Source organism: Pristiophorus japonicus, chromosome 6 (assembly GCF_044704955.1).
Source record: "Pristiophorus japonicus isolate sPriJap1 chromosome 6, sPriJap1.hap1, whole genome shotgun sequence".
In the NCBI taxonomy this organism is placed as follows: Eukaryota; Metazoa; Chordata; class Chondrichthyes; family Pristiophoridae; genus Pristiophorus; species Pristiophorus japonicus.
Genome location: NC_091982.1, coordinates 227,226,566 through 227,253,237, shown reverse-complemented (window position 1 = coordinate 227,253,237; position 26,672 = coordinate 227,226,566). Strand labels below are relative to the sequence as shown.

At 45.2% G+C, this 26,672-nt stretch overlaps 1 protein-coding gene across 6 annotated transcripts in view; it reads right to left on the bottom strand.

Annotated features, from left to right (window-relative positions):
- Positions 1–3,696: 3,696 nt before the first annotated feature.
- Positions 3,697–26,672, bottom strand: part of dipk2ab (divergent protein kinase domain 2Ab) — a 318,082-nt gene continuing 295,106 nt past the window's right edge. For all 6 annotated transcript variants that reach the window (XM_070883666.1, XM_070883665.1, XM_070883669.1 and 3 more), the window contains one exon: positions 3,697–5,894. In XM_070883666.1, coding sequence (XP_070739767.1) covers positions 5,563–5,894 — 332 coding nt within the window. In that variant the 3' untranslated portion in view covers positions 3,697–5,562. The remainder of the gene's footprint in view (positions 5,895–26,672) is intronic.

Below are 26,672 nucleotides of genomic sequence, written 5' to 3'. Positions count from 1 at the left end.
TTCACAGGCTTGTCTTTCTAACACACTTTGCCCCTTTAGAATTTTGGTGGTAATGTGGCCCTTTTTGCTTTTTGCCTTGGGTTTCTCTGCCCTCCACTTTTACTTTTCTTCTTTCTATCTTTTGCTTCTGCCCCCATTCTACTTCCCTCTGTCTCCCTGGATAGGTTCCCATCCTCCTGCCATATTAGTTTAACTCCTCCCCAACAGCACTAGCAAACACTCCTCCGAGGACATTGGTTCCGGTCCTGCCCAGGTGCAGACCGTCCGGTTTGTACTGGTCCCATCTCCCCCAGAACCGGTTCCAATGTCCCAGCAATTTAAATCCCTCCCTTCTGCAACACTCCTCAAGCCACGTATTCATCTGAGCTAGCCTGCGATTCCTACTCTGACTAGCACGTGGCACTGGTAGCAATCCTGAGATTACTACTTTTGAGGTCCTACTTTTTAATTTAGCTCTTAGCTCCCTAAATTTGTCTTGTTGGACTTCATCCCGTTTTTTTTACCTATATCTATATGCACCACGACAACTGGATGTTCACCCTCCCTTTTCAGAATGTCCTGCACCCACTCCGAGATATCCTTGACCCTTGCACCAGGGAGGCAACATACCATTCTCGGTTGCGGCAGCAGAAACGTCTATCTATTCCCCTTACAATTGAATCCCCTATCACTACAGCTCTCCCACTCTTTTTCCTGCCTTCCTGTGCAGCAGAGCCACCCACAGTGCCATGAACTTGGCTGCTGCTGCCCTCCCCTGATGAGTCATCCCCCTCAACAGTATCCAAAGCGGTGTATCTGTTTTGCAGGGGGATGACTGCATTGCTCTTCCTTGCACTGCTCTTCCTGCTGCTCACCCATTCCCTATCTGGCTGTGTACCCTTTACCTGTGGTAAGACCAACTCACTAAACGTGCTATTCACGTCATTCTCAGCATCGTGCATGCTCCAGAGTGAATCCACCCGCAGCTCCAGTGCCGCAATGCAGTCCATCAGGAGCTGCAGGCGGATACACTTCCTGCACACGTAGTCATCAGGGATACTGGAAGCGCCCCTGACTTCCCACATAGTACAGGAGGAGCATAACATGTGTCTGAGCTGTCCTGCCATGACTTAACCCCTAGATAAACTTAAATTGGCAACAACAATGCTAAATGTTACTTACAGATATAGAAAAGAAAAAGAAAAACTATCACTATGTTTTCGTCTTGATTAACCCTTGCCCCTGGACCATGACCTAGCTCTGTCAAGCCCGTGTGGTGGCTGGTGTGCAACGGCCACCCCACGTTAAAACAATCCACGCACAGGCATCTTCCACCCTTCAGGATGTAGTTTGGGATCTGGAATATTAGGTCCTTCATTGAAACACCTGTGAACTCATCCCTTTTTGGCATGGAAGCAAGTTATCCTCGATACGAGGGACTGCCTATGATGATGACCTTTCCCCCCCTCTCATTGCCACCTTTTTATCTTGTTATTTGTTGTCAAACTTCAGTCTTTATCTCACCTTTCATCTTTGAAATAAACCCCCAAAGTATTTAAAATGCTTTATTTAAAAACAAGTAAAATCGATTAAAACCTTGGCTAGTCTCTGTTGAATCAGTAACAAGCTGTTTTGAAAGGAAAAAATATCTAGGGAGCCGAGCAGAATGAAGGAGGACAGAGATAAGGGAGGAAATCGTACTGAGAGAATAGGGAGCAGACACAGACTAAGGACTTGAGCCAGATGCAGCACAGATCGGAGAAAGCAGAGACAGGCTTGGGCATAGAGAGTTGTATGAGAATTAGAGCGTGAGCCAAGAGGCATGGAGCAGAAAGGAGTACTATAAACAACAGCTCCCATGAATCAAGTAACAAAGAGGATAAACTATATGTACCAGACATTCCAAAAAGTAAAATTTTGTGAGGTTTCAGAATCTCAAGACTTCGATGAAATAATTGGAAGGTTACAATAGGCTCCAAAAATATGAACAATGTGATCAAACTACGTGAACTGCCAATACTGAATAGCATTTCTTTGTTTTAGAACAAATATAAATAGCTTCCCTGGTGGCTCAGCCTGTAAATATAAGATGGAACTAAGCCATTTGGCCCAGGAAGCTATCGGGTTTAATTCCTGGTCTGTGCTGAGTGAACTGATCTTAGCTAATATGAAAATAGGTGTGCTATAATTGGCTTTAGCGAACCAGACTAAGAAGGTGGGAAATCATCTAGCTCCTGATAGATATTCAGAAACTCTTTCTGAAAAGTGCCCATGTGTAGATGCTGGGCGAGGAAATAATCAAATGTGGTTATGATGCTCTACATGGTCAAATAGCCTATTGACGCTCATGTCTAGCTCGCACATGAAGAATGGCAATATGGCTGAGGTTCTGGAGGATGCCCATGAAACCGCAAATCTATATGAGTCAACAATTTCAGGAGGCTGAAAAACATTCCAAAATAGGTCTGGTAGAGTGAAGTGCAAACACTAGTATGGAGATTCACACAAATTTGCTTGGGTGAATAATAGTGAAGTAGTCATCATATCATCGGGATCGAGGAAGACTTGCTTCCACTCTTAGCATGAGTTCTTAGGTGGCTATACTGTCCAATATGAGAATCACAGTCTCTGTCACATGTGGGACCGATAATCGTTGAGGGAAAGGGTGGGCAGGGAGCCTGGTTTGCCGCATGCTCCTTCCGCTGCCTGCGCTTGATTTCTGCATGCTCTCGGCGACGATACTAGAGGAGCTCAGCGTCCTCCCGTATGCACTTCCTCCACTTAGGGTGGTCTATGGCCAAGTACTCCCAGGTGTCAGTGGGGATGTCGCACTTTATCAGGGAGGCTTTGAGGGTGTCCTTGTAACGTTTCCTCTGCCCGCCTTTGGCTTGTTTGCCGTGAACGAGTTCCGAGTAGAGCGCTTGCTTTAGGAGTCTTGTGTCTGACATTTGAACTATGTGGCCTGCCCAGCAGAGCTGATCAAGTGTGGTCAGTGCTTCAATGCTGGGGATGTTGGCCTAGTCGAGGATGCTAATGTTTGTGCGTCTGTCCTCCCAGGGGATTTGTAGGATCTTGCGGAGACATCGCTGGTGGTACTTCTCTAGCGACTTGAGGTGTCTACTGAGGTTGAGGTTGAGACCTGGGCCTCCCGGCTGGACCTCCTGCAGTGACTAGACGACTCGACGCGACCTGGACCTCCCAGCTGGACCTCCTGCTGACTCGATGCGACCTGGACCTCCCGGCTGGACCTCCTGCGGCAACTGGACCAGGCTATCAGCCGTCCACTTCCTCCCCCTGGACCTCTCCTTCACCACTGATGACCTGGTCTCCTCTCCTCCTCCAGCACGTGGTGAGTACAATGGCTGTGACCACCCCGTCCCCCCATTCTGAACCCCAGTGCATCGCTGGACCCCCCAATGCCTGCCCCCAACCAAACCTTGGGCCTCCTACCACCAAGGGCGCTACCCAGTGAAGTAGTATTAGATGAATGAATAGCAACTCTACAAAAAGTAATTGGACAGGTTTTTACAAATGTTGTTGCTGTAATTCTCTGGGCTAATTAGGAGAATAGTAGTACCTGTACTCACCAGGCAGTGTAGAGAGAGCACAGCCTGGCTGGAATGCACATTACCGCTACCAATCTCCGCATTAAATAGAAGGTAACTCTTTTAAAAATTCGGACTAGTGTTTTCCAAGAGCAGTAACTACAAAAAGAAGTTTTAATAAGTAAAGTTTTATTATATGAATCCACTTTAAGTTATAAAGACAACTTTTGAATGAAAGGCACAGTGAGTCAGACAATTTTGATAAAACATGAAACTAAATGAGAACATACAAAAAAAAGTGAAGACAGCATTTTCCAGCATTTACAAACCTCAAAAAATCCCATTCAAAAATCTCTGGAGTCAACCATGTCAACTAACAACTTATAAGTACACAATAGAAGCTAAATCTGTACCATTAAACAGATCGTAATCTGATTACTTCAGTGTCTGAGAAGTTTTTTTTTTAAAAGAAAAATAAACACTATTGCTTTGTGGTGATGTTCAGCATTCAATCCCCTGCAATGAAGCCAACTCGAACTAGTTTTAGAATCAAAAGCATCAGCGTGTGATTTAAAATGGAGATTAAAGCCACAAAATTGGTTTATGGGGAAGAGCTTAACATTTATCCAGATTGAACCACAAGCATGAATGTAGCTGGCAATGGTGTCGCTGCACTTCAGCTAATCAGCAGCAAAAGCAGGTTTTTCACCCCATTTCCACACAAACAGCGAGGCTTTTTGTTTAACGTGCCAAACACATTTTTTTTTTTAAACTGGAAACAAATGAATATAGTTTAGTTAAACAAAATGGAAAATGGCTCACCCTAAACTAAGTTCAAATTACAATACTGTACCAACATGTAATACACAGCAGAAAGCAACTGCCATCCATCTGTGTCAGCCCAGTAAATCAATCAAAAATGAAACCAGTCAAGCACGTGACAAATGTAAACTTGTGACCAAAAACCTTATCCCAGTGTTAGTTGATGCATTTTTAATATAAATACCTGCAGCTAGTGAACGACATCCTCAGCATACTTCTACTAGAGTTTAATTCAATAAATAGGTTTCTTTTCATCTACCAAGGTGAGGGTAATTTTGGAACAATTCTTATTCTTTGGTATACGCTCAAATACTAGACGCTTGTGTGTCTGCCTCCTCCTCTCCCCTTAGAAAGGAAGCTCTCCTAATTTTATTTACAGAATATTCAACTTAATTCTCTTAGAAGTACACCCTACAGGTCATGAAATGATTATCCTGGCCTTTTTTTTAATGTCGCTGCTTCGAAACAAATTAACTATTTCATGCTCACAGACACCTTGCGTAACAATTAAAAATAATGAGTTTTTTCCTCTACCTATCCTTTGCAGAACATGAAATTATTGCTTAACAATGAGGGAATGGTTTAAGGTTTTGGACAGTATACCTCAATGCCATATTTTCTCAGTGGTTTAGTTTACAGATGATAAATTACAAATATGTTCACATATTTGAAAGGTAGTATGGGCAAACTTGTATCAAAATTTTGCACATTCATTTTGATGGCAGTACATGTAAGTTTTTTTTAATACAAACTTTTTTTTAATGATTTCCTTATTCAAAATATAGAAACGCAAGACAACATCAGTAGGTAAAGCCTTTCAACAGGCTTTCAAGTTAAGCAAGGTTTCCTCCTCAGTAAGGGCATCAGCCTCACAAATTGTGACAATAATGCTGTGTTATGTCAATTGCCCTTTGACATGTGTGCAATCAATAAACCTGTCAGAGTCTATTATCTCCAGTGACCTGCTGGTCTTCAGCTGAACTACCCCACAGGCAATCTGAGAACAAGTCAATAATAGCTCAATGCTCTAAGCAGATAATCAGTCCCACACGTTGGTTTGCAGATGTCCCACGAATGAATCATCACCCTGTGCAGTGCCATATCTGCATAGTTTCATTCAACACAAGTTTACATTCTACACAGGAACAACTCTCACGTTCAATTCAACTGCAGTCACAAATCTAGAGCAGTGTGAAAAACAAGACCCCATTTTGAGCTACCTTACGTTATTGTTCAGCTTTGCAAGGTAGTCTCGCAATTCTCTTGCTGCCTGGAATCGACCATATTCTTTCTTTGGGTTGGCGCATTCTTCAAGCAAGGCCTCCAGTCTGCCAACTCTGACAATTTCTACAGGAGGGTTATGCAGGAGCCCTCCAGTTGTACCACGCCAAGTGGCATACCTAGAGAGCAGGTTCTGACAGATGGCATAGTAGTTATGGTCAACTGTAACACGAGAACACAAAATATCCTTTGAAAATGATAGGCAGGCCTCTTTTCCACAATCGTCAAACTTGCTCTCGTACCATGTGTCCCAGTTTTGAGGCTTATCTGCAGGGAACAAAATTGAATAATTTTGATCACTATTTTATGAAAACTTTATGTTTATTCTAATTTCATTATTAGTATTATGACTTTAGTTAAAACTATGCAGCTAATACAGCATTATCAGAGTCCAAATGATGTTCCGTTAGCATGAAAAAAAAACCCTATGCATAACATTTATACAGTGGAACCTCTATTATCTGCAATACTGGAGAGGATCCGCTAGCAGTTAATGGAACCTGGTGAATAGTTAAGAACCCATCGATATTTAGTTTGGCACCGTGACTTATTCAGATTACCTTATCAAATCTCCAATATTTACAGAAATGACCCATATTTTAAAAAGTGCATCTCATCCGCGCATTCATTTTAAATACATTCTTGAAATATATATGTTGGCAACCTGCTTCCTGTGGGTCTTCCAGGCGTGAAGCCGTCACTCCACTAGTTTCTTGACCCAAAGCTACATTTCAGAGCTGCCTGGATAGTAAATTTTACCATTGAACATCGACATTTTAACTGCTTATCCTGTTGGGTCATGAACCCAGAGTCAGTATAAAATCAATTAAGAACACTCAATTGCCTTTTAGCTAGTTTATGCAAAACTATATCCCAGCCCCCATATAAATGATTGTGGATATAATCCAGACTATGGTAATGGAGTGCGGACAATCAAGATCCCACTGTAATAGGTTTAAGTATCAAGGTTGTCAGATAAAGTGAAATCATAAATCACAAGTTATGATGCACAAGGTATCCCAGTTACAGGAAACAGAATCAATAGAATCATTAAATCAATCTCTGGTGCCCTTGTTTATTTAATAAAGAAAGACAAAAGGAAAAACAGAAATTTATATTAATGAACATATAGAGGCCAGAACATCTTTAGGAAAGGCCATGTAGCCTACACACACTTTAACTGAAATGAGATCCCGTCCTGGTTTAGTGCTGTCACTAGGACTTCAGTAATGGTGGGTGTCTAAAATGTATGTACGAGAATGTAATTTTGAAATATCAAAGTCCAAAACACCAGCAAAAACTTCAGTATATTAAGATCTCTTCTCCTGACTCTCCAGCACTGGTGTCCTGTTCTCCTGCATTTGCCAAGGGATCAGAGAGAGGGCGATCAGCACAGGAGTTTGATTACTCATCAGGTTATTAAAGCATTAACATTGAGCCAGATTTAAGTCAAAGGGTGCATACAGCCCGAGAGAGCAGAGTAGGCGAGCAGGACCGGTCCAAAATTAGTGATATATTGAGCTTTTACATCCAAACGCAAGGCAATGGGAAGGAACATCATGTGGAGAACTCGCCCTAATGTGATTCCGTGAATGAGCAGTATTGCCGATTGCCCTTCATGTTACACTGAAAGAGAATTTTATACCATCATAGCAGGGGCATTCTAAACGTTCAGAGCCTTATGAGCAGGATTTAAAAAAAAATAATTTCTTCCTCTTAACACAGACACCTTGCTGGGGCACAGCTCCGCCAGCTGCTCTTTCGTAAATCACCCATTCATGAGCCCACACAGCAGGTTATTCGATAACCCAACATCCACATGCTTGCAATATTTAAAGATAAACACATTAACAAGGGGCAACAGAGTCACTAATAAACGTATTTTACTGTCTCTGTAGCATTTAAAATGATCAAACAGTCCAATAGAGCATATCTTCTGCTTTAAGGTACAGCTTTCTACTTCAGGTGTTCACTGGATTTCTAGCTGCCGATTTGACGAGAAAATGCTTTTTAACAATAACTTACATTGATACAGGTTGAACTTCCCTTATCCGGAACCCTCGGGGACCTGGTCTGTTCTGGATAAAGGATTTTTCTGGATGAGGGGTGGTCACGTTAAATTGGATGGTACAGGTACTGAGCAAGGGGATATCGGGGCTGGCTAGCTTGGGGCTGGGAGTGCGGCAGAGAGATCATGGGGGGGGGGGGGGGTGTGGGGCAGTGGAAGTGGAAAGTGGATCGCGGGGTCAGGCCAGCGATTGCGGGAGTCGGCAGCGAGGACGGACTTCAATTTGTTCATGTCGGAGTGGCCGGGAATAGTTCTGCATGAGGGATGGTTCCGGATAAGAGAGTTCTGGATAAGGAAGGTTCAACCTGCACAGCGCTTTTAAAGTAGAAAACCGGCCAAAACATTTCTCAAAAGAGGAAGAGAGGAGACGCCAAGCTTTTGAGGGAGAGTTAAACGAGGTTTTGGTTGAAGGCAGGGAGGGAAATAGAGAGGCAGAGGGTTTGGGGAGGGAGGCTAAGATAACTGAAGGCTTTACCACCAACACTGGAGTAGAGGGAAGGCTGGATACACAAGAGGCTCGTCAAAGGAGTGAAATGACTTGAGGTCATGGGCGGGGCATAAGGCTGTAGAGGTAAGGTGTGATGAGGCATTGCAAAGATTTGCCAATGAGGCTGAGGATTTTAAACTAATTGAACATTGGAATTTCGTATGGCTCAACAGCGAGATGACAGAATTTTAGACATTGGAGTTTATGGGGGGAGCAGGTCAGAAGGCCAGCAAACAGGACACTGGACAAAACAAATCTAAAGATGCTGAATGTATGGATAGGACTTCCGCAACAATGGGAGTGAGATTAGGGTTTCCAACCCTCCCCAATTTCCTGAGAGTCTCCCAGAATGGACGATCGACATTCAGGACGATGCTGCTGGCAACCTGGGAGAAAAGTATTTCTGCATCCCAGTTCATGCCTGGGCGCCTCGGACGTCCAGAACTATCAATTTACCGCCCCGCACCATCCTACCTATAGGCGCAGTCTATCACCAGATTGAGCAATTTCCCACTGGAATACCCCTCCTGGCTGGCCACTGGTCCTGCCCCCACCGCCCTCAGGTTTGCCAGAAATGCGGCTTGTCGTACTTCAGGTGACGTTACAGCAGTAGAGCAAGACCAGACGCAACAACAACTTGTATTTATATAGCGCCTTTAACGTAGTGAAACGTCCCAAGGTGCTTCAAGGAGTATTGTGAGATAAAAAATGTGACACCGAGCTGCATAAGGAGAAATTAACGCAGGTGACCAAAAGCTTGGTCAAAGAGGTAGGTTTTAAAGAGCGTCTTGAAGGAGGAGAGGTAGAGAGACGGAGAGGTTCAGGCAGGGAGTTCCAGAACTTGGGGCCTAGGCAACAGAAGGCACAGCCATCAATGGTTGAGTGATTATAATCAGGGATGCTCAAGAGGGCAAAATTGGAGGAGCGCAGACATCTCGGGGGGGGTTGTAGGGCTGGAGGAGGTTACAGAGATAGGGAGGGACGAGGCCATGGAGGGATTTGAAAATAAGGATGAGAATTTTGAAATCGAGGCGTTGCTTAACCGGAAATCAACGCAGTCAGAAAGCACCGGGGTGATGGGTGAGCGGGACTTGGTGCGAGTTAGGACACGGGCAGCCGAGTTTGGGATCACCTCTAGTTTTCGTAGGGTAGAATGTGGGAGGCCAGCCAGGAGTGCGTTGGAATAGTGAAGTGAGGAGGTAACAAAGGCATGGATGAGGGTTTCAGCAGCGGATAAGCTGAGGCAAGGGCGGAAACAAGCGATGTTATGGAGGTGGAAATAGGCAGTCTTATTTACGCTGCAGATGTGTGGTGGAAAGCTCATTTCAAGATCAAATATGACACCAAGGTTGCAAACAGTCCTCGGACTCCTGCACTGTTCCAATGAAGCTCAACGCAAACTCGAGGAACAGCACCTCATCTTTCGTTTAGGCATTCAACAGCCTTCTGGACTCAACATCGAGTTCAACAATTTCAGACCTTAACCTCTACTCATATTTTGCTCTGATGTATTTTTTCTCTCTTTGTTTCCCATGGCAGCTGGTAATTATCCTGCCATTCACACCCTATCGAAACTTGCCTTTTTCTAACTTCTGCTATTAGCATCTCAAGTCAGCCCATCATCCCTTTTGTCTCTCTAATCTCTCCTGTTTTACACCCCATCACTGACCTTCCTCCCCTCCCCCTTTTAGTGCTCCTTAAGAATTTGTTCATTTTGAACATTTGCCTGTTCTGACGAAGGGTCACCGACCCGAAACGTGATCTCGGTTTCTGTCCACAAATGCTGAGATTTCTAGCATTTTCTGTTTTTATTTCAGATTCCAGCACCTGCGGTATTTTGCTTTTGCAAACAATCTGGTTCAGCCTCTGACAGAAGTTGGGGAGAGGGATGGAGTCAGTGGCTAGGGAACGGAGTTTGTGGCAAGGGCCGAAAACAATGGCTTCGGTCTTCCCAATATTCAATTGGAGAAAATTTCTGTTCATCCAGAACTGGATGTTAGACAAGCAGTCTGACAACTTAGAGACCATGTAGGGATCGAGAGAAGTGGTGGAGAGATAGTGCTGGGTGATATCAGCGAACATGTGGAAACTGAGGCTGTGTTTTCGGATGATGTCGCCGAGGGGCAACATGTACTTAAGAAATAGGAGGGGGCCAAGGGTAGATCCTTGGGGGACACCAGAGGTAATGATGTGGGGGTGGGAAGAGAAGCCGTTGCAGGTGATTCTCTGGCTACAATTAGAGAGATAAGAATAGAACCAGGCGAGTGCAGTCCCACCCAGCTGGACGATGGTGGAGAGGCGTTGGAGAAGGATGGAGTGGTCAACCGTGTCAAAGGCTGCAGACAGGTCAAGGAGGACGAGGAGGGATAGTTTACCTTCATCACAGTCACAAAGGATGTAGTTTGTGACTTTGATGAGAGTCGTTTCTATACTGTGGCAGGGGCGGAAACCGGATTGGAAGGATTCAAACACGGAGTTCTGGGGATGGGCATGGATTTGGGAGGCGACAACATGTTCAAGGACTTTGGAGAGGAATGGGAGGTTGGAGATGGGGCGAGGAAATTCACTGTGTCTGCAGCAGCCGACTTTGCTTACTTTATTGCCCCTAGCCAGCAGGAGCAGAGCGACCTGTACCTGGCAGAGGAGCCAAATGATGAGGAGGCTGCTCCGACTATGAAGCTATCCTGGAGTTTCAATTTCAGCACTATCATATTCAGGTTAGGCATTTAAAATGATAGCCTTCAATGGCATCCTCAGCAAAGCACAGATATCCAGCCATTAATTAAATGCCATAACGTTTGCAGACTACAGTGAATGTCATGTAACTGAAGCCCCTTGAATAGGTTCAACCATATGTTGGCAACTCCAAGAGAGGTAGATGCAAAGGTGAAAGTAAATGATCTTATTGATGTATAAATTACTGGGTTTAAAACTTACCCCAGTGTTGAACAGAACACAGAAATATATACTACAGGTTGAGTGTCCGAAATCCGGCTTTCCGAAATTCGCAATGTTACGGAATCCGGAAAATATTCCGAAATCCAGACATCTTTTAAAACCGATTACCGCTGCTAGGGTGAAAAACATCAAAAAAAAATTCCAAAACACAAAAAATAAAAATTTACATTCACAAAACCTTTAACTACTAAATCGCTGAAAAAGAATGAAAAAATAAAAACTTTAACTTACCTTTTTTGCAGGTCTTCAAGCAGGTTTTTCCCGGCCGCTGACTCTCCTCTCCGCCCCCTACCTTGGCCTTGGTGTTTCTGGACTCGGGATGTTGGAAAGACGTTCCGAAATCCGGAACGGCCTCGGTCCCGAGGTTTGCGGATGTCGAACGCTCCACTTGTACCTGGTTCAATCTGAGTGAGCAGCCAGAGTGGAGCAGGCGGCAAGGATGCAAAATTTTTGATGCAGCCCAAAAGCAATGGCTTTATGTTCCTGATGTTCAGTATCAGACACAGCTGGTCATAGGGTCAAGGAACATGGTGAGGATCTAGAGCTAGGCGTTATCTGTATACATATGGATGCTGATCCCATGCCAACAATGATGTTACTGAGGGGGTAGAATCATAGAATGGTTACAGCACAGATAGAGGCCATTCAGGCCATTTAGCCCGTGCTGGCTCTCTGTAAGAGCCCCTCAGCCAGTCCCACTCCCCGCCCTTTCCCCGTAGCTCTACAGGTACCCTTCAGGTACTTATCCAACTCCCTTTTGAAAGCCACAATTGAGTCTGCCTCCACCACCCTTTCAGGCAGCGCATTCCAGATCCTAACCACTCGCTGCGTAAAAAAGTTTTTCCTCATGTTGCCTTTGGTTCTTTTGCCAATCACCTTAAATCTGTATATTCTGGTTCTCGACCTTTCCACCAATGGGAACAGTTTCTCTCCATCTACTCTGTCCAGACGCCTTATGATTTTGAACACCTCGATCAAATCTCCTCTCAACCTTCTCTGCTTCAAGGAGAACAACCCCAGCTTCTCCAGTCTATCCACGTAACTGAAGCCCCTCATCCCTGGAACCATTCTCGTAAATCTTTTCTGCACCCTCTCCAAGGCCTTCACATCCTTCCTAAAGTGCAGTGCCAAGAATTGGACACAATAGTCCAGTTGAGGCTGAACCAGAGGATTATGCAGGTTCATCATAACTTTACTCGATGCCACTATTCATGAAGCCCTGGATCCTGTACTCCTTTTTTAATTGCTTTCTCAACCTGCCTTATCACCTTCAACAATTTGTGTACATATCTCTCTGTTCATGCACCCACTTTAAGATTGTACCCTTTAGTTTATATTGCCTCTCCTCGTTCTTCCGACCAAAATGTATCACGTCGCACTTTTCTGCGTTAAATTTAATCTGCCACGTGCCCGCCCAATCCACCAGCCTGTCGATGTCCACTTGAAGTCGATCACTCTCCTCACCGTTCACTATACTTCCAAGTTTTGTGTCATCTGCAAATTTTCAATTTCTGTCCTGTACATCCAAGTTCAAGTCATTAATATATATTAAAAAAAGCAGTCCCCTGGGGAACACTGCAGTGTACCATCCTCCAATCCGATAAACAATTGTTCACCACTACATTCTCTGATTCCCGTCACTTAGCAAGTTTCGTATCCATGCTGCCACTGTCTCTTTTAGTCCATGGGCTTCAACTTTGCTGGCAAGCCTATTATGTGGCACTTTAAGAAATGTCTTTTGGAAGTCCACGTGCAACACGTCATTATAAGAACATAAGAAATAGGAGCAGGAGTAGGCCATACAGCCCCACGAGCCTGCTCCACCATTTAATAAGATCATGGCTAATCCGATCAGGGACCCAGGTCCACTTCCCTGCAGTCTCTCCATAACCCCTTATTCCCTTATCGTTTAAGAAACTGTCTATTTCTGTCTTAAATTTATTCAATGTCCCAGCTTCCACAGCTCTCTGAGGCAGCGAATTCCACAGATCCACAATCCTCTGAGACCAGAAATTTCTCTTCATCTCAGTTTTAAATGGGCGACCCCTTATTCTAAAATTATGCCCGCTAGTTCTAGTCTCCCCATCAGTGGAAACATCCTCTCTGCATTCACCTTGTCAAGTCCCCTCAATAGAAATATAGAAACATAGAAAGTAGGTGCAGGAGGCGGCCATTCGGCCCTTCGAGCCTGCACCACCATTCAATATGATCATGGCTGATCATTCCCTCAGTACCCCATTCCTGCTTTCTCTGCATACCCCTTGATCCCTTTAGCCATAAGGGCCACATCTAACTCCCTTTTGAATATATCGAACGAACTGGCCTCAACAACTTTCTGTGGTAGAGAATTCCACAGGTTCACAATTCTCTGAGTGAAGAAGTTTCTCCTCATCTTGGTCATAAATGGCTTATAACTTATTCTTAGACTGTGAGCCCTGGCTCTGGACTTCCCCAACATCGGGAACATTCTTCCTGCATCTAACCTGTCCAATCCCGTCAGAATTTTATGTGGTTCTATGAGATCCCCTCTCATTCTTCTAAATTACAGTGAATATAAGCCTAGTTGATCCAGTCTTTCTTCATATGTCAGTCCTGCCATCCCGGGCATCAGTCTGGTGAACCTTCGCTGCACTCCCTCAATAGCAAGAATGTCCTTCCTCAGATTAGGAGACAAAACTGTACACCATTTTCAAGGTGTGGCCTCACCAAGGCCCTGTACAACTGCAGTAAGACCTCCCTGCTCCTATACTCAATTCCTCTCGCTATGAAGACCAACATGCCATTTGCCTTCTTCAATGCCTACTGTACCTGCATGCCAACTTTCAATGACTGATGTACCATGACACCCATGTCTCGTTGCACCTCCCCTTTTCCTAATCTGTCACCATTCAGATAATATTCTGCCTTCCTGTTTTTGCCATTAAAGTGGATGTTGTTACATATGTAAATCTGTAAATACCTTGTTTAACTACCAAAGGGCTCATCCCCTGAAGTCCCAAGGGATCCCACATCCCTTGGAATCACCTGTACATAAGGAGGCCTCACAGGCTGGAGAGGCACTCTGGAGACCTGAAATAAAGGACTACGGTCACACATTACTTTGAGCTTACAGTATCTGGTCAGATTCTTTATTCAAGACCTAACATTTACCTACATTATACTGCACCTGCCATGCATTTGCCCACTCACCTAACCTGTCCAAGTCACCTTGCAGCCTCTTAGCATCCTCCTCACAGCTCACACTGCTCAGTGTCATCTTCAAACTTGGAGATATTACATTCAATTCCTTCATCTAAATCATTAATGTGTATTGTAAATAGCTTGGGTCCCAGCACTGAACCCTGCGGTATCCCACTAGTCACTGCCTGCCATTCTGAAAAGGATCCGTTTATTCCTACTCTTTGCTTCCTGCCTGCCAACCAGTTCTCTATCCACGTCAATACATTACCCCCAATGCCATCTGCTTTAATTTTGCACACCAATCTCTTGTGTGGGACCTGGACCTTGTCAAAAACCTTTTGAAAGTCAAAATACACCACCATCCACTGGTTCTCCCTTGTCTACTCTGCTAGTTACATCCTCAAAAAATACTAGAAGATTTGTCAAGCATGATTTCCCTTTCATAAATCCATGCTGACTTGGACTGATCCTGTCACTGCTTTCCAAATGTGCTGCTATTATATCTTTAATAATTGATTCCAACATTTTCCCCACTACCGATGTCAGGCTAACCGGTCTATAATTCCCTGTTTTCTCTCTCCCTCCTTTTTTAAAAAGTGGTGTTACATTAGCTACCCTCCAGTCCATAGGAACTGATCCAGAGTCGATAGAATGTTGGAAAATGACCACCAATGCATCCATTATTTCTAGGGCCACTTCCTTAAGTACTCTGGGATGCAGACTAACAGGCCCTGGGAATTTATCGGCCTTCAATCCCATCAATTTCCCTAACACAATTTCCTGACTAATAAGTATTTCCTTCAGTTCCTCCTTCTCGCTAGACCCTCAGTCCCCTAGTATTTCTGGAAGGTTATATGTGTCTTCCTTAGTGAAGGGCAGAGAAACCCAAGGCAAAGAACAAAAAGGGCCACTGTACAGCAAAATTCTAAAAGGACAAAGGGTGTTAAAAAAGCAAGCCTGAAGGCTTTGTGTCTTAATGCAAGGAGTATCCGCAATAAGGTGGATGAATTAACTGTGCAAATAGATGTTAACAAATATGATGTGATTGGGATTACGGAGACGTGGCTCCAGGATGACCAGGGCTGGGAACTCAACATCCAGGGGTATTCAACATTCAGGAAGGATAGAATAAAAGGAAAAGGAGGTGGGGTAGCATTGCTGGTTAAAGAGGAGATTAATGCAATAGTTAGGAAAGACATTAGCTTGGATGATGTGGAATCTATATGGGTAGAGCTGCAGAACACTAAAGGGCAAAAATCGTTAGTGGGAGTTGTGTACAGACCTCCAAACAGTAGTAGTGATGTTGGGGAGGGCATCAAACAGGAAATTAGGAGTGCATGCAATAAAGGTGCAGCAGTTATAATGGGTGACTTTAATATGCACATAGATTGGGCTAGCCAAACTGGAAGCAATACGGTGGAGGAGGATTTCCTGGAATGCATAAGGGATGGTTTTCTAGACTAATATGTCGAGGAACCAACTAGGGGGGAGGCCATCTTAGACTGGGTGTTGTGTAATGAGAGAGGATTAATTAGCAATCTCATTGTGCGAGGCCCCTTGGGGAAGAGTGACCATAATATGGTGGAATTCTGCATTAGGATGGAGAATGAAACAGTTAATTCAGAGACCATGGTCCAGAACTTAAAGAAGGGTAACTTTGAAGGTATGAGGCATGAATTGGCTAAGATAGATTGGCTAATGATACTTAAGGGGTTGACTGTGGATGGGCAATGGCAGACATTTAGAGACCGCATGGATGAATTACAACAATTGTACATTCCTGTCTGGCGTAAAAATAAAAAAGGGAAGGTGGCTCAACCGTGGCTATCTAGGGAAATCAGGGATAGTATTAAAGCCAAGGAAATGGCATACAAATTGGCCAGAAATAGCAGCGAACCTGGGGACTGGGAGAAATTTAGAACTCAGCAGAGGAGGACAAAGGGTTTGATTAGGGCAGGAAAAATGGAGTACGAGAAGAAGCTTGCAGGGAACATTAAGGCGGATTGCAAAAGTTTCTATCGGTATGTAAAGAGAAAAAGGTTAGTAAAGACAAACGTAGGTCCCATGCAGTCAGAATCAGGGGAAGTCGTAACGGCGAACAAAGAAATGGCAGACCAATTGAACAAGTACTTTGGTTCAGTATTCACTAAGGAGGACACAAACAACCTTCCGGATATAAAAGTGGTCAGAGGGTCTATTAAGGAGGAGGAACTGAGGGAAATCTTTATTAGTCGGGAAATTGTGTTGGGGAAATTGATGGGATTGAAGGCCGATAAATCCCCAGGGCCTGATGGACTGCATCCCAGAGTACTTAAGGAGGTGGCCTTGGAAATAGCGGATGCATTGACAGTCATTTTCCAACATTCCATTGACTCTGGATCAGTTCCTATCGAGTGGAGGGTAGCCAATGTAACCCCACTTTTTAAAAAAGGAGGGAGAGAGAAAGCAGGGAATTATAGACCGGTCAGCCTGACATCAGTAGTGGGTAAAATGATGGAATCAATTATTAAGGATGTCATAGCAGCGCATTTGGAAAATGGTGACATGATAGGTCCAAGTCAGCACGGATTTGTGAAAGGGAGATCATGCTTGACAAATCTTCTGGAATTTTTTGAGGAATTTTTTGAGGATGTTTCCAATAAAGTGGACAAAGGAGTACCAGTTGATGTGGTATATTTGGACTTTCAGAAGGCTTTCGACAAGGTCCCACACAGGAGATTAATGTGCAAAGTTAAAGCACATGGGATTGGGGGTAGTGTGCTGACGTGGATTGAGAACTGGTTGTCAGACAGGAAGCAAAGAGTAGGAGTAAATGGGTACTTTTCGGAATGGCAGGCAGTGACTAGTGGGGTACCGCAGGGTTCTGTGCTGGGGCCCCAGCTGTTTACATTGTACATTAATGATTTAGACGAGGGGATTAAATGTAGTATCTCCAAATTTGCGGATGACACTAAGTTGGGTGGCAGTGTGAGCTGCGAGGAGGATGCTATGAGGCTACAGAGTGACTTGGATAGGTTAGGTGAGTGGGCAAATGCGTGGCAGATGAAGTATAATGTGGATAAATGTGAGGTTATCCACTTTGGTGGTAAAAACAGAGAGACAGACTATTATCTGAATGGTGACAGATTAGGAAAAGGGAAGGTGCAACGAGACCTGGGTGTCATGGTACATCAGTCATTGAAGGTTGGCATGCAGGTACAGCAGGCTGTTAAGAAAGCAAATGGCATGTTGGCCTTCATAGCGAGGGGATTTGAATACAGGGGCAGGGAGGTGTTGCTACAGTTGTACAGGGCCTTGGTGAGGCCACACCTGGAGTATTGTGTACAGTTTTGGTCTCCTAACTTGAGGAAGGACATACTTGCTATTGAGGGAGTGCAGCGAAGATTCACCAGACTGATTCCCGGGATGGTGGGACTGACCTATAAAGAAAGACTGGATCAACTGGGCTTGTATTCACTGGAGTTCAGAAGAGTGAGAGGGGACCTCATAGAAACGTTTAAAATTCTGACGGGTTTGGACAGGTTGGATGCAGGAAGAATGTTCCCAATGTTGGGGAAGTCCAGAACCAGGGGTCACAGTCTAAGGATAAGGGGTAAGCCATTTAGGACCGAGATAAGGAGAAACTTCTTCACCCAGAGAGTGGTGAACCTGTGGAATTCTCTACCACAGGAAGTAGTTGAGGCCAATTCACTAAATATATTCAAAAGGGAGTTAGATGAAGTCCTTACTACTCGGGGGATCAAGGGGTATGGCGTGAAAGCAGGAAGTGGGTACTGAAGTTTCATGTTCAGCCATGAACTCATTGAATGGCGGTGCAGGCTAGAAGGGCTGAATGGCCTGCTCCTGCACCTATTTTCTATGTTTCTATGTTTCTAAGACAGAACCAAAGTATTTGTTCAATTGGTCTGCCATTTCTTTGTTCCCCATTATAAATTCACCTGATTCTGACTGCAAGGGACCTACGTTTGTCTTCACTAATCTTTTTCTCTTCACATATCTATAGAAACTTTTGCAGTCAGTTTTTATGTTCCCTGCAAGCTTACTCTCATACTCTATTTTCCCCTTCCTAATTAAACCCTTTGTCCTCCTCTGGTGAATTCTAAATTTCTCGCAGTCCTCAGGTTTGCTGCTTTTTCTGGCTAATTTATATGCCTCTTCCTTGGATTTAACACAATTCCTAATTTCCCTTGTTAGCCACGGTTGAGCCACCTTCACTGTTTTATTTTTACGCCAGACAGGGATGTACAATTGTTGAAATTCATCCATGTGATCTTTAAATGTATGCCATTGCCTATCCACCGTCAACCCTTTAAGTATCATTCGGCAGTCTATCCTAGCCAATTCACGTCTCATAGCATCGAAGTTACCTTTCTTTAAGTTCATAGAAACATGGAAAATAGGTGCAAGAGTAGGCCATTCGGCCCTGCCAGCCTGCACCACCATTCAGTAAGATCATGGCTGATCATTCACTTCAGTACCCCTTTTCTGCTTTCTCTCCTTACCCCTTGATCCCTTTAGTCGTCTGGGCCATATCTAACTCCCTCTTGAATATATCTAACGAACTGGCATCAACAACTCTCTGAGGTAGAGAATTCCACAAGTAAACCACTCTCGGAGTGAAGAAGTTTCTCCTCATCTCGGTCCTAAATGGCTTACCCCTTATCCTTAGACTGTAACCCCTGGTTCTGGACTTCCCCAACATCGGGAACATTCTTCCTGCATCTAACCTGTCCAGTCCCGTCACAATTTTATATGTTTCTATGAGATCCCCTCTCATTCTTCTAAACTCCAGTGAATACAGGCCCAGTCGATCCAGTCTCTCCTCATATGTCAGTCCCGCCATCCCGGGAATCAGTCTGGTGAACCTCGCTGCACTCCCTCAAAATCAAGAACGTCCTTCCTCAGATTAGGAGACCAAAATGGAACACAATATTCCAGGTGAGGCCTCACCAAGGCCCTGTACAACTACATGAAGACCTCCCTGCTCCTATACTCAAATCCCCTAGCTATGAAGGCCAACATGCCATTTGCCTTCTTCACCGCCTGCTGTACCTGCATGCCAACTTTCAATGACTGATGTACCATGACACCGAGATCTCACTGCACCTCTCCTTTTCCTAATCTGCCGCCATTTAGATAATATTCTGCCTTCATAGTTTTGCCAGCTAAAGTGGATAACCTCACATTTATCCACATCATACTGCATCTGCCATGCATTTGCCCACTCCCCTAACCTGTCCAAGTCACCCTGCAGCCTCTTAGCATCCTCCTCACAGCTCACACCGCCACCCAGCTCAGTGTCGTCTGCAAACTTGGAGATATTACACTCAATTCCTTCATCTTAAATCATTGATGTATATTGTAAATCGTTGGGGTCCCAGCACTGAGCCTTGCGACACCCTACTAGTCACTGCCGGTCATTCTGAAAAGGACCCGTTTATCTCTACTCTCTACTTTCTGTCTGCCAACCAGTCGGTGCGTGTTCGTCGTCGGAGAGGAGGCGGAGCGGGTGTCCAGGGAGACCTACAAGAGACACAACAGTCAGCGGGAGTCCGTCGTCGGAGAGGAGGCGGAGCGGGTGTTCAGAGAGGCCTACAAGGGGCCCATCAGTCAGCGAGAGTTCGTCGTCGGAGAGGAGGTGGAGTGGGTGTCCAGGTAGGCCTACAAGGGGCCCATCAGTCGGCGGGAGTTCATGGTCGGAGCGGATGTCCAGGGAGGCTTACAAGAGGCCCATCAGTCGGCAGGAGTTCATCGTCGGAGAGGAGGTGGAGCGGGTGTCCAGGGAGGCCGACAAGTGGCCCATCAGTCAGCAGGAGTTCTTCGTCAGAGAGGAGGTGGAGTGGATGGGAGGCTACAAGAGGCCAGCTGATGCAGCTGCAGCAGGGAGGCAAAAAAGAAATAGAAAGAAATCGAAAGGTGACGTCACAGCCAAGGGGGTAAGTGATTGGCAAGTAGTTTTTCTTTTTCTTTTCTTTATCAGTAAGTAACCTTTAGCATTATTGTTGCCAAATTAAGTTTATCTAGGGGTTAAGTCATGGCAGGAGAGCTCGGACACGTGTCATGCTCCTCCTGTACTATGTGGGAAGTCAGGGACGCTTCCGCTGTCCCTGACGACTAAGTGTGCGGGAAGTGTATCCGCCTGCAGCTCCTGACGGACTGCACTGAGGCACTGGAGCTGCGGGTGGATTCACTCTGGAGCATCCACGATGCTGAGAATGATGTAAATAGCATGTTTAGTGAACTGTTCTTACTGCAGGTAAAGGGCACACAGCCAGATAGGGAATGGGTGACCAACAGGAAGAGCAGTGCAAGGAAGGTAGTGCAGGGGTCCCCTGCGGTCATCCCCCTGCAAAACAGATACACCGCTTTGGGTACTGTTGGGGGGGGGGGATGACTCATCAGGGGAGAGCAGCAGCAGCCAAGTTCATAGCACCGTGGGTGGCTCTGCTGCACAGGAGGGCAGGAAAAAGAGTGGAAGAGCGATAGTGATAGGGGAATCAATTGCACGGGGAATAGATAAGACGTTTCTGCGGCCGCAACCGAGACTCCAGAATGGTGTGTTGCCTCCTTGGTGCAAGGGTCAAGGATGTTTCGGAGCGGGTGCAGGACATTCTGAAAAGGGAGGGTGAACAGCCAGTTGTCGTGTTACATATAGGTACCAACTATATAGGTAAAAAACAGGATGAGGTCCCTACAAGACGAATTTAGGGAGCTAGGAGCTAAATTAAAAAGTAGGACCTCAAAAGTAGTAATCTCAGGATTGCTGCCAGTGCCACGTGCTAGTCAGAGTAGGAATCGCAGGATAGCTCAGATGAATACGTGGCTTGAGAAGTGGTGCAGAAGGAAGGGATTCAAATTCATGGGACATTGGAACCGGTTCTGGGGGAGGTGGGACCAGTACAAACCGGACGGTCTGCACCTGGGCAGGACCGGAACCAATGTCCTAGGGGGAGTGTTTGCTAGTGCTCTTGGGGAGGAGTTAAACTAATATGGCAGGGGGATGGGAACCTATGCAAGGAGACAGAGGGAAGTAGAATGGGGGCAGAAGCAAAAGATAGAAAGAAGAAAAGTAAAAGTGGAGGGCAGAGAAACCTAAGGCAAAAAGCAAAAAGAGCCACATTACAGCAAAATTCTAAAGGGACAAAGTGTGTTAGACTGATAAGCCTGAAGGCTCTGTGCCTCAATGCGAAGAGTATTCGGAATAAGGTGGACGAATTAACTGCGCAAATAGCAATCAACGGGTATGATGTAATTGGCATCACGGAGACATGGCTCCAGGGTGACCAAGGCTGGGAACTCAACATCCAGGGGTATTCAACATTTAGGAAGGATAGACAGAAAGGAAAAGGAGGCGGGGTGGCATTGCTGGCTAAAGAGGAAATTAATGCAATAGTAAGAAAGGACATTAGCTTGGATGATGTGGAATCGGTATGGGTGGAGCTACGGAATACCAAGGGACAGAAAACGCTAGTGGAAGTTGTGTACAGACCACCAAACAGTAGTAGTAAGGTTTGGGACAGCATCAAAGAAGAAATTATGGATGCATGCAATAAAGGTACAGCAGTTATCAAGGGTGACTTTAATCTACATATTGATTGGGCTAACCAAACCGGTAGCAATGCGGTGGAGGAGGATTTCCTGGAGTGTATTAGGGATGGTTTTCTAGACCAATATGTCGAGGAACCAACTCGGGAGCTGGCCAACCTCGACTGTGCAATGACAAAGGACTAATTAGCAATCAATTTCTAGGGCCACTTCCTTAAGTACTCTGGGATGCAGACTATCAGGTCCCTGGGGATTTATCGGCCTTCAATCCCATCAATTTCCCTAACACAATATCCCGCCTAATAAGGATATCCTTCAGTTCCTCCTTCTCACTAGACCCTCGGTCCCCTAGTATGTCTAGAAAGTTATGTGTGTCTTCCTTAGTGAAGACAGAACCAAAGTATTTGTTCAATTGATCTGCCATTTCTTTGTTCCCCATTAAAAATTCACCTGATTTTGACTGCAAGGGACCTACGTTTGTCTTCACTAATCTTTTTCTCTTCACATATCTCTAGAAGCTTTTGCAGTCAGTTTTTATGTTCCTGGCAAGCTTCTTCTCGTACTCTATTTTCCCCCTCCTAATTAAACCCTTTGTCCTCCTCTGCTGAATTATAAATTTCTCCCAGTCCTCAGGTTTGCTGTTTTTTTCTGGCCAATTTATATGCCTCTTCCTTGGATTTAACACTATCCCTAATTTCCCTTGTTAGCCTCGGTTGAGCCACCTTCCCCATTTTGTTTTTACTCCAGACAGGGATGTATAATTGTTGAAGTTCATCCATGTGATCTTTAAATGTTTGCCATTGCCTATCCACTATCAACACTTTACGTATCAATCGCCAGTCCAATCTAGCCAATTTACGTCTCATACCATCGAAGTTACCTTTCCTCAAGTTCAGGACCCTAGTCTCTGAATTAACTGTGTCCCTCTCCATCTATTAATTACGAATTCTACCACATTATGGTCACTCTTCCCCAAGGGGCCTCGCACAACAAAATTGCTAATTAGTCGTTTCTCATTACACATCACCCAGTCTGGGATGGCCAGCTCCCTAGCTGGCTCCTTGACATATTGGTCGAGAAAACCATCCCTAATACACTCCAGGAAATCCTCCTCCACCGCATTGCTACCAGTTTGGTTAGCCCAATCTATATGTAGATTAAAGTCACCCGTGATAACTGCTGTATCTTTATTGCATGCACCCCTAATTTCTTGTTTGATGTTTCCCCAACCTCAGTACTACTATTTGGTGGTCTGTACACAACTCCCACTAGCATTTTCTGCCCTTTGGTATTCCGCAGCTCCACCCATACCGATTCCACATCATCCAGGCTAATGTCCTTCCTTACTATTGCATTAATTTCCTCTTTAACCAGCAACGCTACCCCACCTCCTTTTCCTTTCTGCCGATCCTTCAGGACCCCAGTCTCAGAATTAACTGTGTCACTCTACATCTTAATAAAGAATTCTACCATATTATGTCACTCTTCCCCAAGGGGCCTCGCACAACAAGATTGCTAATTAGTCCTTTCTCATTACACATCACCCAGTCTAGGATCGCCAGCTCTCTAGTTGGTTCCTCAACACATTGGTCTAGAAAACCATCCAGGAAATCATCCTCCACCGTATTGCTGCCAGTTTGGTTAGGTCAATCTATATGTAGATTAAAGTCACCCATGATAACTGTTGTACCTTTATTGCACGCATCCCTAATTTCCTGTTTGATGCCATCCCCAACCTCATTATGACTGTTTGGTGGTCTGTACACAACTCCCACTAGTGTTTTCTGTCCTTTGGTGTTTCGCTCTACCCATATAGATTCCACATCACCCACGCTTATGTCCTTCCTTACTATTGCGTTAACCTCCTCTTTAACCAGTGACGCTACCCCACCTCCTTTTCCTTTCTGTCTATCCTTCCTGAATATTGAATACCTCTGGATGTTGAGTTACCAGCCTTGATCACCCTGGAGCCATGTCTCTGTAATCCCAATTACATCATATCCGTTAACAGCTGCCTGCACAGTTAATTCATCCACCTTGTTACGAATGCTCCTTGCATTGAGACACAGACTTGTTTTTTTGAACACTCTTGGTTCTTTTAGAATTATGTTGCAACGTGGCCCTTTTTGATTTTTGCCTTTGATTTCTCTGCCCACCACTTTTACTTATCTCCTTTCTACCTTTTGCTTCCGCCCCCATTTTATTTCCCTCTGTCTCCCTGCATAGGTTCCCATCCCCCTGCCATATTAGTTGAAACCCTCCCCAACAACACTAGCAAACACTCCCCCTGGGACATTGGTTCTGGTCCTGCCCAGGTGCAGACCGTTCGGTTTGTACTGGTCCCATCTCCCCCAGAACCGGTTCCAACGTCCCAGGAATTTGAATCCCTCCCTCTTGCACCATTCCTCAAGCCATGTATTCATCTTAACTATCCTGCTATACGTTTATCTTATAAGTTTCGATAAGATCACCTCTCATTCTTCTGAACTCCAATGAGTAGAGACCCAACCTACTCAACCTTTCCTCATAAGTCAACCCCCTCATCTCTGGAATCAACCTTGTGAACCTTCTCTGAACTGCCTCCAAAGCAAGTAGATCCTTTCGTAAATATGGAAACCAAAACTGCATGCAGTATTCCAGGTGTGGCCTCACCAATACCCTGTACAGCTGTAGCAAGAACTTCCCTGCTTTTATACTCCATCCCCTTTGCAATAAAGGCCAAGATTCCATTGGCCTTCTTTATCACTTGCTGTACCTGCATACTAACCTTTTGTGTTTCATGCACAAGTACCCCCAGCTCCCACTGTACTGCAGCACTTCGCAATCTTTCTCCATTTAAATAATAACTTGCTCTTTGATTTTTTTCTGCCAAAGTGCATGACCTCACACTTTGCAACATTATACTCCATCGGCCAAATTTTTGCTCACTCACTTAGCCTGTCTACGTCCTTTTGCATATTTTTTGTGATGTCCTCAAACATTGCTTTTCCTCCCATCTTGGCAAGCTTGGCTACGTTACACTCAGTCCCTTCCTCCAAGTCGTTAATATAGATTGTAAATAGTTCGAGTCCCAGCACTGATCCCTGCGGCACCCCACCGGTTACTGATTGGCAACTCAAGAACGAACCATTTATCCCGACTCTCTGTTTTCTGTTCGTTAGCCAATCCTCTATTCATTCTAATATATTATTCGCAACCCCGTGAACTTTTATCTTGTGCACTAACCTTTTATGTGACACCTTGTCAAATGCCTCTGGAAGTCCAAACACACCACATTCAGTGGTTCCCCTTTATCCACCCTGTTCGTTACATCCTCAAAGAACTCCAGCAAATTTGTCAAACATAAATCCATGCTGACTGCCTGACCGAAATTTGCTTTTCCAAATGTCCTGCTACTGCTTCTTTAATAATGGACCCCAACATCTTCCCAACCACAGATGTTGGGCTAACTGGTTTATAGTTTCCTGCTTTTTGTTTCCCTCATTTTTTAAATAGGGGTGTTACATTTGCAATTTTCCAATCTGCTGGACCTCCCCAGAATCCAGGGAATTTTGGTAAATTACAAGCAATGCATCCACTATCCCTGCCGCTACTTCTCTTAAGACCCTAGGATGCAAGCCATCAGGTCCAGGGGATTAATCCACCTTTAGTCTCATTATCTTACTGAGTACCATCTCCGAAGTGATTGTGATTGTGTTAAGTTCCTCCCCCCCCCCATAGCCCCTTGACTATCCACTGTTGGAATAGGCATCATCATAGGCAGTCCCTCGAAATCGATGAAGACTTGCTTCCACTCTAAAAGTGAGTTCTTAGGTGACTGTACAGTCCAATATGGGAATTGCAGTCTCTGTCACAGGTGGGACAGACAGTCGTTGAAGGAAAGGGTGGGTGGGACTGGTTTGCCGCATGCTGCTTGCGCTTGGATTCTGCATGCTCTCGACGATGAGACTCGAGGTGCTCTGCGCCCTCCCGGATGCACTTCCTCCACTTAGGGCAATCTTTGGCCAGGGACTCCCAGGTGTCAGTGGGGATGTTGATTTTATCAAAGAGGCTTTGAGGATGTCCTTGAAACGTTTCCTCTGCCCACCTGGGGCTCGCTTGCCGTGTAGGAGTTTCAAGTAGAGCGTTTGCTTTGGGAACCTTGTGTTGGGCATGCAAACAATGTGGCCTGCCCAGCGGAGCTGGTCGAGTGTGGTCAGTGCTTCAATGCTGGGGATGTTGGCCTGATCGAGGACACTAACATTGGTGTGTCTGCCCTCCCAGGGGATTTGCAAGATCTTGCGGAGACATCTTTGGTGGTATTTCTCCAGCGATTTGAGGTATCTACTGTATATGGTCCACGCCTCTGAGACATGTAGGAGGGCGGGTATCACTACAGCAATGTAGACCATGAGCTTGGTGGCAGATTTGAAGGCCTGATCTTCGAACATTCTTTTTCTCAGTCGGCCGAAGGCTGCGCCGGCACACTAGAGACGGTATTGAATCTTGTCATCAATATCTGTCCTTGTTGATAAGAGGCTTCTGTGGTATAGAAAGTGGTCCACGTTGTCCAGGGCCGCGCCGTGGATCTTGATGACTCGGGGGCAGTGCTGTGTGGCGGGGTCAGGTTGGTGGAGGACCTCTGTCTTACGGATGTTTAGTGTAAGGCCTATGCTTTCGTACGCCTCAGTGAAGATGCTGACTATGACTTGGAGTTCAGTCTCTGAATGTGCGCAGACGCAGGTGTCGTCCGCGTACCGTAGCTCCATGACAGAGATTGTGACGGTCTTGGATCTGGCCTGGAGACGACGAAGGTTGAACAGGTTCC